This window comes from Salmo salar, chromosome ssa20, assembly GCF_905237065.1.
Source record: "Salmo salar chromosome ssa20, Ssal_v3.1, whole genome shotgun sequence".
Taxonomy (NCBI): domain Eukaryota; kingdom Metazoa; phylum Chordata; class Actinopteri; order Salmoniformes; family Salmonidae; genus Salmo; species Salmo salar.
In genome coordinates, this window is record NC_059461.1 from 71,513,829 (window position 1) to 71,526,943 (window position 13,115).

At 40.4% G+C, this 13,115-nt stretch overlaps 1 protein-coding gene across 9 annotated transcripts in view; it reads left to right on the top strand.

Annotated features, from left to right (window-relative positions):
• The first annotated feature begins 3,766 nt into the window (after positions 1–3,766).
• Positions 3,767–13,115, top strand: part of LOC106581265 (RNA-binding protein Musashi homolog 2) — a 403,525-nt gene continuing 394,176 nt past the window's right edge. For all 9 annotated transcript variants that reach the window (XM_045703896.1, XM_045703895.1, XM_045703899.1 and 6 more), the window contains exons 1-4: positions 3,767–3,956; positions 4,269–4,309; positions 4,636–4,717; positions 5,345–5,429. In XM_045703896.1, the coding sequence (XP_045559852.1) occupies positions 3,892–3,956; positions 4,269–4,309; positions 4,636–4,717; positions 5,345–5,429 (273 nt within the window). In that variant the 5' untranslated portion in view covers positions 3,767–3,891. The remainder of the gene's footprint in view (positions 3,957–4,268; positions 4,310–4,635; positions 4,718–5,344; positions 5,430–13,115) is intronic.

Genomic DNA, 13,115 nt, shown 5'->3' on the forward strand with positions numbered 1-13,115 from the left:
AGTCTGCATTGAAACAGGATGGAAGGAAATGACACTTGGGACCTGTTCACATGAGGAATTCTGTTGTGACATGTCTTGGTGTTAACTGAGCACAAAACCATAAACCACTGCAGCACACTAATCTAGTAAACAGTATGTCAGCCATGTCAGTTTGGTCAGCAATATGTTACTATTTGGACAGTAATATGTCAGTTTGGCCTGTAATGTCTGGTAAAAATGCTATCTAAAAGTGTTTATTTCTCTGATTAGTAGGCTTCTTACTCTCATTCCAATATATGTCTGTCACACTAGCATGACAATCCCAAACCATTGCAATGATCTTCCGTTGACTTCTGAAGGTTATGATATACTATAGATCTGGGGCAGGACAACAGAGTGACAGACAATAGCATGCTATGCTGCTCATTCTCCCACATAGAAGGAACTCCCTGGTCATCTCAAACATTGTATTGCTTACCTAGTATAATGTAGCCTAGTTAGGACTAGGTTTAGTTAGGACTAGGCCTAGTTATTATTAGGGTGCTAGGGCATCATCCAAGTATTAAACATCATAAAATAAAGTGCTGCCCAAATACCTATTTGATTAACCTTCAACACAATTATATGACTACATGTGGGTAAAAAAAACTATTTCCTCTCCTCAAATCATGTTCTCTCCTCACCTCCAGCTGATGTTTATGCAACATAATCATCATCCTAAGAATACTTCCAGAACCACATGAGGGACAGAGGTGGGAAGAGGACAGAACCAGAGGACAAGAGGATATAACACAATGGAGACAGAGCCCAGGTGTCCAGGCCTCAGGGTCCAGACTCCACAGCACTGTTTTCATTTCCCCCCTGTAATCATGGACTGATTCAGACCTGGCTGCCAGGGAGATCAGGTGGGTGGACTCTGACTGGCCACTCAAGGAAATTCTTGTTAAATCTAATTAGGTCATTTAAAAAAAAGAGAGTCCAGACAGTATAGATCAACTGTATGTTTCTCACTGTATAGAAATGTCTCCAGACATCAACAACCTGTGATTTGATATCTTTAAAAGGACTTCTCATTTTCACACATGTTCAGTTTATTATATTAGGAGTCTACAGTCAACACCACAACAAGATGCCGTACATGACTTCCATTTATGAGAAAACACATTGTTTATCTTTATCTATCATCTAGGGTATAAACTACACTTTTCTTATCCTCCAAGTGTAATGTTATTAAATAGGAAATTCATTTGAAACTCTTTGGTTAAAAGCTAACAATGTACAACCTGCCATCTAGGAACCTAATCTGGAGCTGTACACAGCTGTGGTGAGGAAATAATATCCAGCTCCTCAATCAATGAGTCAACTGGGTTTGAAGAGCTACACACACAGATGTGTGCATTGATTACCTCAGATACAGAGAGGACAGGTTCACTGGTGGTGGGCTTTAACACTAGTGGAACACAATGAAATAAAGCAACAGGCCTGGCAGATTGGTGTTAGTGGGAGCCTCCTGGAGCCCCAGGGATCTCTGACAAATTGGAGCTGCCATTAGAATGTATTGTAAAGAGGCAATTCTCCCAGATCATACCAAGTAACGGAGATAAGAAGATCCCCCAAGACTTTCTCTTCTAGGGAAGATGAGTGGAGGCGAGGAGACTGTAGCGTTATCAAAACCAAAGATAATAGCAAATGACAAACTGTGACTTCATTTATCAACTGCGGACTTGGAGGAGTCACTTCATTTCCCTACACATGTTGCGGTGGCCCCTGAATCTCTTCAAACCAACTGTAGACAACATATTCAACTGCTATCATTAAAATCACCATGTATACATTGCGATATTAGCACCACACTCTTCTCAAAAGGCAGTGAGCAGGAAAGAAAAATAAACAGTCGTTACTCTGATTACTGTGTGGTAACCACAATGTTACTAATAACCATTATATAGTACCTGCTAATAAGTGACAAATAATATCATTTGACTGGTTCAACATATGGTCATTACTTGCTAATTAGTAATTTAGTAGTTACAGGTAATGAGCAACGTGTAGCCTAGTCCCAACTATTGATAGTCATTAAGTATTGTGCTTGTTGCTGTTAATTATATAATTAGAAACTATTTTTCTAGTTTGAATTACAGCAATCTAAGGTTCATTTAAAAAGTTATTATAAACTTCATTAAAGTACATTTTTTTGTGGGAAATTTGAAGATATGTTTTACAATGAGCACTGTCTGCTCCATTATGATAATGAAACCATGGACCTGGAATTTAGCATGGAGCTTCAATACTGACACCAACCTTGTCTGTCTGTGAGCAGCCTCAGATGCAGATGCAAACATGTAACTCCAACAGGTGCAACGGAGTAAGCAGTCATTAGATGATAAAGAGGAAATGTCAACAACAACAAAAATGTCCAGGCTCCTGAGGAAATATTGAGTTTTTCTGTCTTGCCAACTGGAATCTATCCATCAACAATTCATTCATCCCTTAATGTCAATCATCTGCAATGAATACAGAACAACAGTACATTGTCATCTAAATGATTGATTGAAGTGAACTATGATTTTGGTAGCAGCATAGGCATTTTGTTGTGCTTTCACATTGAATTTCTGAGTGAAAATAGACCAACTGCTAGGGGAGGAAGAGGCCCAGCGGTGCCTCTCTCTGTGTAGTTAGCCAACAGTAAGACAGCTCCTAAATGCTAGCTAGCCAGTGAGGTGAAACCGCAAGCCTCCACATGCCAGTCAATCAGTCAGATTTAAGTCGGCTTTGCCAAGTCTTTGGCTTGATGTGTGCAGCCTTTACTTTCTGTGGTTTGAAAGTTCTACTTTAAGGGGGGGAAACACAAATAAAGAAGTGGGGAAAAGAAAGAGTGATGACCTGTCAATGGGCCCTGGTCTTTTCTCTTTAGATTCTCTTCTTCCACCCTAGTCTCTCTCTGTCTTTCTCTCTCTCTCTGCCTCTTCTTTCTTTCTTTCTTTCTTTCTTTCTTTCTTTCTTTCTTTCTTTCTTTCTTTCTTTCTTTCTTTCTTTCTTTCTTTCTTTCTTTCTTTCTTTCTTTCTTTCTTTCTCTTTTCCTCTATCTCGCTCAGAGGGCTTGATGAAATGAACAGCAATCACTGTAGCATGAGCACCCAGCCTTAAATGAGCTCTCACTTTCACAATCCTGGTTCCAGTGTTTCCATGGTTATACATGATCCCTCTATGTTTTAGATACACAGTGTTTTTATTTCTGTAATAGGTAAATGTCACAATATAATATTCCATATTTTTACTTGTTGAGATGTTATCTAACATGCCCTAGATGGATAGGTAGAGTGCATAACCAGCCCAATTATATTTATTACATGAAACACTTGTGGAAATGTATCACATATCCCCTCTGTCAACATAAAGCAGTAGACTACTAGTGAACTTATGTGGATGCATAGCAGCTAGTAAATAAAGTGAGATTTGTCAAGCTGCCCATCCAACTGCAGAGAACTGATTTGGTGTTTTATGTAAAATTCACAGATTCACAGATGTTACAGATGGCCATCTGAAATATATTCCAGTATCATGGCAATCTAGGAAATAGACTTTATCAGGCAAGGTCACTTACAGTCTGTGTAAATGGATAGAAAATGTTGTTAGCGCACACACGCACACACCAAATCTGCGCAATGGTTAGCTACAGTACAGCTGTATATGGGCGGGGAATGCTTAATGACGTCAATTGAATTGGTTAGGTGACGAGTCCTTGCCACGCCCCATGTGGGTCAGGGGGGGGGGGGGGGCAGGGGGGGGAGCCACGGGCTGAGCTGATTCCACGTGTGACGCTTGCATTCCCAGCTCACTGATATTTTCTTTAGCGGGCTTCGGTGTAGCCTTGTGCGTCTTCGTTAGTTACTGGCTATAGTTGGGTTAGCTATGGAGGGAGACGGGAGCCAAGCCACATCTGGAGGAACCCCTAATGATTCGCAACACGACCCGGGGTAAGACTGCAAATAGCACTGCCACTTTTATCGTTATAGCTACATTGTATCAATAGTGCACGGCTTATCAAAGCACTGCCATTGATGTTTCTTTCCGGGTCCAGTCAACTACACCTTTGTTTGAGTATATTACCAACGGGCCTGCCCCCTTTTTCTATAGCTGAAACTCGCTGTGTTTGATAACTACAGCGGTCCTGCTGCTGCTCTGCCAACGTTTTGCTCGCTTTTGGTCGCTATAGCAAGTAGTTAGCTACATGTCAAAATGGCCGATCTGACATCTGGACTCACTTCTGCTATGTTTTCCCCTTACAGTAAAATGTTTATCGGTGGCCTCAGCTGGCAAACTTCGCCAGGTAAGACAATAATTTGCGGACTACAGTGTGGCATTGTCGGGTTGTGTTCTGTGGTAGCTGAGGCTGTCCGTGCTGGTTGCAACGTCTGGTGTGTGTGTGTGTGTGTGTGTGTGTGTGTGGGATATGGTGTGTGTATGTATCTCATAGCGCGCGTGTACCTTAGTGCGCGCAAGGTTATTTTTTATTTCCAATCATTTGAAGTCCTCTATTCGACCCCTATGTGTATAGCTAGAGAGGCATTTTAAAGCTCGTACATAGACTGTTCTAGATTTGACAGAAGAATGAAAACGTCCAGTAACCTCCTATTTGTTTTTTTCTTTGCGCAGACAGCCTTAGAGACTATTTTACTAAATTCGGGGAAATCAGAGAATGTATGGTGATGAGAGATCCAACGACAAAACGCTCCAGGTATTTAGCGAGTATATTTTCCCAATGTGTTTGTATTTGTCTTGTTAACGTACGTGGTTTTGCAGTGTCCTTATGATAACGCAACATCAGTTAGCAAGCAATCAGCCATTTATTTTTGTTGCGCTTTTACAACCTTCCTTTCAGAAGGTAACGCATTTTGACATTGACCGGCCACTTCAGATAGAATACTGGAGGATCTTTGAATATTCCTGAAAATATAGGAAGTAATTAGACTACACTATTCATTCACATGATTCCTTGTGCAGCAGTAAAAGGAAATGGCATTTACATTTAAGAAATAATTTAATCTGATATGAAAGGTAAACTATTTTGATATCAAGTAGCCTACCATACTCCATAATAGCTAATGTTGGTAAATATTTGTTACAATGTAACATTTGGCTGCATTATATATTTGTTAGTCTACAAGCATTTCGCTACACCAGCAATAGCATCTGCTAAATATGTGTATGTGACCAATACAATTTGATTTAAAATGTAGCCTGTCATTTGGCTTTATTTGTTCCCATGTAACGGCTGTAGTTATACAGACTGATAGGCTGTTTGACCACTCTCCTGCGCCACTGACTGACTCACTGTTACAATGTTTCTTGTTTATTTCCACAGGGGCTTCGGATTCGTTACTTACGTAGATGCTGCCAGTGTTGATAACGTCTTAGCTCAGCAACACCACGAATTAGACTCAAAAACGGTATGTCTCCTCTCTTCTGTCACTTTTTAAATGAAGTGTCTGTGGTTTTGTGACCCACCTGTCTGGCATGATTGTCTATGTCCTATTGAGTTATTGATTATTCACTCTCACAGCCACATGCACTTGACGCCAATAAGTAGCCCCCCCTCCTTCAAATTACAAGACCTTCTGCTAACCCTTCTTTACCATTGAGTATTGAGTGCCATGTTACATAAAGTCATTTGAGCACCAATGGCACCTGCAACGCTTTCTCTCCAGGAACATCTGAGTGTTTTGAGATGGGGGAACATGTTTATTGTTGAATCTGCATATTATATAAAGTGATTGTTATTCTGTATTTGTTTTTTGTGAATATACATTCCCAGCTGTCTTTATAGATTTTAGTAGGCTTAACATTGTTGTACATATTTGGCTTTGTTTTTCATGCACCATATCTATGCACCATCAGGCATTATTGGCTTTTCTTTTTATAAAATGCAGTTTATAAATAAATGTTTTTTTTTAAATCACCCTATCTTGAGTTAAACTTTCATTTTTCATCCTCCCAAGTCCCAATAGACTGCGTCATTGGCCTCAGTATCGACCCATTTACCCCTGTCTTCATCTCAGATGTCTGCATATTATCCACTTCCTCTCTCACTGCAAGTCTGCTAAAGTGCACACATTCGCACAACATGACCCATTTTAAATCACAAACCCAAGACTAACTGTTATCCCCAGTGAATGTCATAAAAACATACCGCTATTGTTTCATTTATTGTTACAGTATATTTAGTTTCTGAATGTATGGATGATCAGATGAGTTTGTTGGGAGGAGCTATAGGAGGACGGGCTCATTGTAATGGCTGGAAGGGAATAAATAGAACAATATTAAACATATGGAAACCTCATGCTTGACTCGTTCTTTTTATTCCATTCAAGCTATTACAGTGAGCCCGTCCTCCTATACCTCCTCCCACCAGCTTCCTATGAAACTGGATAGATTAAAACTTCAACTTAATTACAACTTTCATGTTTCTCTGAGGGTGAAAGTTGGTCAGAGTAATGCCTCGACTGCAAAAAATGGTATTGTGATGATTCGCCCTCTGCGTTTAGTGTTTGATTTTCCATATGGGTCAGTTTGCTTATTTTTGATGATTCTTATGCTTTGTCTTTGAAATTGTGCATGACACAAACATTACAGCACTTGTAGGTTAAGTAATAATGTGTAGTTACACTATAACTGCCTATGTAACTACCATGTAAAGATGTATTGTAATGTGGGACCAAAATAATGAATTGAAAGCTCAGTAAAGTCGCACCGTCATGTTCTGTATGTGGATGCTGCAGTGTATGCTCTAACTCAGCTGTGTGAGCCAGTGCTCAATGGGCTCGTAGTTTAGGAGCGGTGGAGTGAATACAAGCAGCCTATATTGTCTTCAAGGACTCATGGAAACTGCTCTGATATTGCCAGAAGCTCTAGATTTATAAAACCGATAGCTGAAGAAGGAAAAGCCTGTAGCTTCCTACACGTCACCCCAGGAAAAAGTACACTGATATTCATTTAAATGCACATTTCTTTGTTAATCTATTTGCAATTTATTTCGTAGCCTAATGAATTTGTAATAATGCAGGGATTATTATGACTGCAGATTTGAATGTAATGTTGAGATGAATTAGTACACCTCTAACAAAACCGTATTGATAAGGGGCAAATGTTAGTCTTGCAACAACAACAACAAAAAAGGGAGAAATCTGTATTTGAGAGGACATGCAGTTTTAGCCCAGCAAAGGAAGCAGTGCAGACTCCCTCTCCCTAACTCTCGATGTGTACCTAAGTTTTTTTGATGCCTTCTCTCCCCTCCTCCTTTCTGGACTTGTCTACATAGGATTATTAGAAAACAGCTGATGACATCCATGCATTAAGGTACCTAGAGTAGAGTCTTTACATAATCTACTGCTTGTGTGGTATAATGTAATAGAGGCAACATTGAGCTGCCGACTCCCCTCTCTGTGCCTTGGGAGGTGTTCTACATTAAAGTGCTGGTGCAGTATGATATAGAGGGGAGTCACATCTCACCTTAAAGGTCCAATGCAGCCATTTTTATCTCAATATCAAATCATTTCTGGGTAACAAAGTACCTTACTGGGATTTAACCCCCCAATTAAAATGGTGATAAAGAAACAAATAGTTTCTTAGCAAAGAGCAATTTCTCCAGCAAGAATTTTTCTAGGACTTTTTCGGAGTGGTCTAAGTGGGGAGGGGAAAAGATACATTTGCTGTTATTGGCAGAGAGGTTTGTAACACTTTCTTATTGGTCTATTAACTAATTTACCACCTGGTGATGTCAAAACTCCATCCCACTAAAACGGCCTGAAATTTCAGGTGGTCATTTCAAACAGCTCTTACACTAAAAAGGCACTTCATCGTGTGGAAATGTATACTGAACAAAAATATAAATTCAACATGTAAAGTGTTCCGTATGCACAAAAAGCTTATTTCTGCAAAAGTTTGTGCACAAATTTGTTTACACCCCTGTTAGTTAGAATTCCTCCTTTGCCAAGATAATCCATCCTCCTGACAGGTGTGGCATATCAAGAAGCTGATTAAACAGCATGATTATTACACAGGTGCACCTTGTGCTGGGGACAATAAAAGGCCACTCTAAAATGTGTAGTTTTCTCACACAACAAAATACCACAGATTCCTCAAGTTTTGAAGGAGTGTGCAGTTAGCATGCTGACTGAATGTTAATTTCTCTACCGTAAGCCGCCTCCGTCGTTTTAGAGAATTTGGCAGTATGTCCAATCGGCCTCAGAACCGCAGGCCACGTGTAACCATGCCAGCCCAGGACCTCAACATCTGGCTTCTTCACTTGCGGGATCGTATGAGACCAGCCACCCGGACAGCTGATGAAACTGTGGGTTTGCATAACCGAAGAATTTCTTCACATACTGTCAGAAACCGTCTCAGGGAAGCTAATCTGTGTGCTCGTCGTCCTCACCAAGGTCTTGACCTGATTGCAGTTCGGCATCGTAACTGATTTCAGTGGGAAAATGCTCACCTTCGATGGCCACTGGCATGCTGGAGAAGTGTGCTCTTCACGGATGAATCCCAGTTTCAACTGTACTGGGCAGATGGCAGACAGCTTGTATGGGGTCCTGTGGCCGAGCGGTTTGCTGATGTCAACATTGTGAACAGAGTGCCCCATGGTGGGGTTATGGTATGGGCAGGCATAAGCTACAGACAACAAACACGAGATCCCGAGGCCCATTATCGTGCCATTAAGCCGCCGCCAGCATCTCATGTTTCAGCATGATAATGCATGGCCCCATGCCGCAAGGATCTGTACATAATTCCTGGATGCTGAAAATGTCCCAGTTCTTCCATAGCCTGCATACTCACCAGCCATGTCCACCATTGAGCATGTTTGGGATGCTCTGGATTGACAAGTACGACAGCGTGTACCAGATCACGCCTATATCCAGCAAATGTTGGTCACACCAGATACTGACTGGTTTTCTGATCAACACCCTTTTTTTATTTATTTTAAAGCTATCTGTGACCAACTTGCATATCTATATTCCTACTCGTGAAATCTATAGATTAGGGCCTAATGAATTTGTATTGACTGATTTTATTATATGAACTAACTCAGTAAAATCTTTGAAATTGTTTCATGTTGCGCTTATTTTTGTTCAATGTACATAAAACACACTGGCCTTTAAAAGGTGCTGCCTGGTCAGTCCGCCGTCTGCATTGGCCATGCAGGATTTACGGTGATATGGCCTCTGCAGAAGACAGGGCACTCATACTTCTTGTACTTTGCGGAGCAGTGCAGAGCTGTTGTGAAGGAAGTTTTCAAGGAAGTGAGCTTATGTTTATACAGAACCTCCCGCTCTCACTCACTGTCAACCAATCATGTCAATGCGGAGCGAGGCGCACGGCGATGCGGTACAGAGCTCAATTTGGCTTCTGCATGCCTCCGGAAGCTCCGCAATTGCGTCACATCATCCATACGGCGCCTCCGACCACATTTTCGGATGAAGCATAAATTGGCTGTAACACTGCCAGGTGAGGCTAGACTGGGAAATTGAAATCCAGACAGCAACATGGTTTGGTTTGTCTGCATGGGGAATTCAATGCAGCTGCTGCTGTTTTTTCTTCCTTTCATCAGGATACAGTTGTTATATTATTCCTCTAACATTCAATGTACATGATTCTCTGTTAGAATAGTCTGTGATTGCGAAATGCCCTTAAACCATAATTAATTGTACAACATTATATTTACATTACATTACATTTAAGTCATTTAACATTTTACAACATGTTACTAGTTTTAGTACAGAGTTACTTCACAGGTATACGATCAGAGTTTTAGCATTATTTCAACTGGAGATTCCTGTGGTTTTCCATTGTGGCACATGTATTTTCCTCTGTTGCGTACGCTAAGGCTGAGGCATGTACTGCATACACGTACTGTGTATACTTGACATGCATCATGTTTTATGTAATGCTTGACAACATGGAAATGAAGGCTTGGGGTTGAATAATACTCAGTGTCTGTCGACAATAGGATTTCTGCTGATGTCATTTGTAAAAGCAATCTCTTGTAGACTGAACACTTTTCTGGCTAAATCACATCCCACTCCACTAATGCAGTCAGTCAGCTGAATTCAGACAGTCACTTTCTACCAGTGGTATTTCTGTCCGTCACACACCGACAGCTCTCTCTGTTATATTTCCCCTCCGTTCCTTCTATTCTTTTTTTCCCAATTGACAAGCTCTCATCCCACTTTATCCACAATATTCCACTAATGGTCTTTTCCCCCCTTTAGCTATGTGGCCCTAAAGATGAAAATGTGAAAGGAGAAATCCTTTGTTCACAGGACAATTAAATGTTGGGGCTATATTCAATGGCAAATGTGTCTTGAATGTCCTGGCTGTTTTAATGCACTGACTGTCCCGTTTAACGGGATGTGTTCTTGTGCATGAATTCACTTTTAGAAGTGGATGTAAAAGAGGAAAATGTAATGTTCAAATGAATGTTTGATTTGCACAAGTTGTTCTTGAGGAAGTCTTGTGGTTGGTTCTAACACCTGACTTGATATCTCACATTTTAGTTTGAGCTACTTTTTGACAATTTACAAATCTGCAGTTCAGCACATAGAGCAAATCCTGTAATAAATAGTGAAAACATAAATGACTGTTTTGCAGTAAACTGATGCAATGATGAATAATACAATGCCTTCTTTTGTTTTCAGGCCTCATTGTATTCAATCCGAACCCAAATGTGCCAATTCATATTGGCTGCCATAATAACCCCTTGGATGGAATCAAGAAATGATATCTAGCTGTTCTAAACTTCTGACTTCAACTGTATGTTGGAGCCATTAACTCATTTTTCAACCACTCCACAATTTTCTTGTTAATAAACTAGTTTTGGCAAGTCAGTTAGGACATCTACTGTGAGCATGACGCAAGTAATTTTTCCAACAATTGTTTACAGACAGATTATTTCACTTACAATTCACTGTATCACAATTCCAGTGGATCAGAAGTTTACATACACTATGTTGACTGTGCCTTTAAACAGCTTGGAAAATTCCAGAAAATTATGTCATGGCTTTAGAAGCTCCTGATAGGCTAATTGACATCATTTGAGTCAATTAGAGGTGTACCTGTGGATGTATTTCAAGGCATACCTTCAAACTCCGTGCCTCTTTGCTTGACATCATGGGAAAATCAAAAGAAATCAGCCAAGACCTCAGAAAAAAATGGTACAGCTACACAAGTCTGGTTCATCCTTGGGAGCAATTTCCAAACGCCTGAAGGTACCACGTTCATCTGTAAAACCAATAGTATGCAAGTATGAACACCATGGGACCACGTAGCCGTCATACCGCTCAGGAAGGAGATGCGTTCTGTCTCCTAGAGATGAACGTACTTTGGTGCGAAAAGTGCACATCAATCCCAGAACAACAGAAAATGACCTTGTGAAGATGTTGGAGGAAACGGGTACAAAAGTATCTATATCCACAGTAAAACAAGTCCTATATCGACATAACCTGAAAGACTGCTCGGCAAGGAAGAAGCCACTGCTCCAAAACCGCCATAAAAAAAGCTAGACTACGGTTTGCAACTGCACATGGGTCAAAGCTCGTACTTTTTGGAGAAATGTCCTCTGGTCTAATGAAACAAAAATAGAACTGTTTGGCCATAATGACCATCGTTATGTTTGGAGGAAGAAGGGGGAGGCTTGCAAGCCGAAGAACACCATCCCAACCGTGAAGCACAGGGGTGGCAGCATCATGTTGTGACGATGCTTTGCTGCAGGAGGGACTGGTACACTTCACAAAATAGATGGCTTCATGAGGAAGGAAAATTATGTGGATATATTGAAGCAACACCTCAAGACATCAGTCAGGAAGTTAAAGCTTGGTCGCAAATGGGTCTTCCAAATGGACAATGACCCCAAGCATACTTCCAAAGTTGTGGCAAAATGGCTTAAGGACAACAGAGTCAAGGTATTGGAGTGGCCATCACCCAGCCCTGACCTCAATCCTGTAGAACATTTGTGGGCTGAACTGAAAAAGCGTGTGCGAGCAAGGAGGCCTACAAACCTGACTCAGTTACACCAGCTCTGTCAGGAGGAATGGGCCAAAATTCACCCAACTTATTGTGGGAAGCTTGTGGAAGGCTACCCAAAGCGTTTGACCCAAGCTAAACAATTTAAAGGCACTGCTACCAAATGCTAATTGAGTGTATGTAAACTTCTGACCCACTGGGAATGTGATGAAAGAAATAAAAGCTGAAATAAATACTATAAATACTATCTACTATTATTCTGACATTTCACATTCTTAAAATAAAGAGGTGATCCTGAATAACCTAAGACAGGTATTTTTTACTGGGATTAAATGTCAGGAATTGTGAAAAACTGAGTTGAAATATATTTGGCTAAGGTGTATGTAAACTTCCGACTTCAACTGTACCCATTGACTTCCAGTCATTGCACTAACGCTAGCTAGCAATTTCGCTAGCACTAGTTCCTTCAAACTGCACACAGAGACATAAAATTGGTATCCACAAATTCATCTGACTGTGGAGAATTAGATGAAAGGGCATTGCCAAAATCACAAAGTATATTAAAGAAAAATAAAATGTAATATATTTTGAATTGACTTTTTATTTTTAATTATTCTACAATTATAGCATTATGCAGTCAAAATGCTCTTTCAATCAAAAAAATGTGGTATGGTGCTTTTTTTCCTTACACATTTTTCACATAGCGCTTAAATATTAACCTTGGCATTAATGCTAGTTATGCTTTTTCTTGGTCAATATACCTTGACTAAACCATTATGTGTGAAGGGCTATTGATTTATTAGTCAGCTATGCTTCTACGGAGTAATGCAGGATTATGTGAATGATGGACCTGGACAGTTTGATGATGCAAAAGGAAATAAAATTGTGCATTTCATTAAATCAGCCAGCTTTAATATGGCTTTTGATTAATCTGTGTGGGGAAGATGTGAAATCCCACACTGATAATTGTTTACTAGTGTAGGAGGCTTGAGCCCTAAGGTTCCCAGTACAGCTGGATCTCTTCTCTCCCTGGTAGTTCATTGATTGATTTAATGTCATTGATTGGCTAAAGGAGTCCACTCACCTGGTGATCAAGGACTTATTCAGACCAGGGACAG